The following is a 1,503-nucleotide window of genomic DNA, read 5'->3' on the forward strand; positions in this document are numbered from 1 at the left end:
CAAAAGCTCACTTAAGAGTGTCAATCTGCATTACTTGCAGGAGAGTGTAACTGAAAAGGCTCAGCAATCATATTGAGCTTATCACTAGGAAGAATTTTTAAAAAGTAACACATTCATTATGTTCACTAGTGTTTTATAAAATATTGGATCAATGTGATGAATTTTCTTTCATGTTGATTCACCAGGTGTTTTCACTGAAACAAGTATTCTAATCACTTCTTGTTTCATTTTCCCCATCCCTCCAGTTCTATGTATGCATCAGCTATGAGGAGAGAGCTGAATAGGAATTACTCAGAGGTGACTGAGTTCATTCTGCTGGGGTTTAGAACCTCTCCAAAGCTACAGATCCTCTTGTTCTTAATGTTCTTGATCATCTACACAGTGACTGTACTGGAGAATGTCAGTATGATAACTGTCATTAAGATGGACTCCAGACTGCAAACACCTATGTATTTCTTCCTTAGAAACTTGTCCTATTTAGATCTCTGCTATTCCACAGTCATTGCTCCAAATATGTTAGCCAACTTCTTGAGTACTGAAAAGAAAATTTCATACAATGGTTGTGCAGTCCAATTTTTCTTCTTTGTCTTGTTTGTCACAATTGAAGGCTTTCTTCTGTCTGTGATGGCATTTGATTGGCTCTCAGCCATTTGCTCCCCTCTCCTTTACCCTGTGCAGATATCCCACAAAGTTTGTGCTCAGTTGGTAGCTGGATCCTATGTCGGTGGATGCATCAACTCCATAGTGCAAGCATGTTTCACCTTCAATTTGCGTTTCTGTGGAGAAAACAGACTGGACCACTTTTTCTGTGATGTCCCAGCCCTGCTCAAGATCTCCTGTGTTGACACTTTTGTGAATGAGTTTGTGCTCTTTATTCTCTCTGCTTTCATCATCATCACCACCACCACTGTCATTCTGGTTTCTTATGTATGTATCCTCTCCACTGTCCTAAAGATCCCTTCTACTCAAGGCAGGTCAAAGACTTTCTCTACCTGTGGCTCCCATATATCGGTGGTGAGTTTATTCTATGGAACTTTGTTCTTCATGTATGCCCAACCTGGGGCCATCTCCTCACCAGAGCAAAGCAAGACTATAACTGTGTTCTACATTCTTATAATACCAATGCTGAACCCTCTAATATACAGTCTGAGAAACAGAGATGTGAAAGATGCTGTGAAGAGAATATGAGGAAAGTGGTCTCCACAGTGATATTCATGAAACCATTATATAGTGGATAAAGTTTATTTTCTGAGTGTTCTACTTATTCTGTTCTTGTAAAATCAGAGTATAAGAAAAATATTTTTATGTGACACCATTTATGATTTTCTAAGTTTATGAAATAATTCTAATAATGTATGCACACACATCTTTATTTTATTTGCTGGTGTTTATGACAGCCTATTTGCTGTTATAATAATGTTAATTTTATTTCAATTTTATTTTCCTCAAGAAGTAAACATTAAGAATTGTTACTATATAGTTATTATATGCAACAATACCTTT

At 37.0% G+C, this 1,503-nt stretch overlaps 1 protein-coding gene across 1 annotated transcript; it reads left to right on the forward strand.

Annotated features, from left to right (window-relative positions):
- Positions 1–264: 264 nt before the first annotated feature.
- LOC109677980 (olfactory receptor 9S13-like) lies at positions 265–1,188 on the forward strand. The gene has a single exon (XM_020153700.2). The coding sequence runs from the start codon at positions 265–267 to the stop codon at positions 1,186–1,188; it is 924 nt and encodes a 307-aa protein (XP_020009289.2).
- Positions 1,189–1,503: the final 315 nt, after the last annotated feature.

Source organism: Castor canadensis, chromosome 8, assembly GCF_047511655.1.
Source record: "Castor canadensis chromosome 8, mCasCan1.hap1v2, whole genome shotgun sequence".
Taxonomy (NCBI): Eukaryota; Metazoa; Chordata; class Mammalia; order Rodentia; family Castoridae; genus Castor; species Castor canadensis.

Coding starts and splice junctions, on each gene's coding strand:
- LOC109677980 (XM_020153700.2), top strand. CDS start 265: ATGAGGAGAGAGCTGAATAGGAATTACTCAGAGGTGACTGAGTTCATT.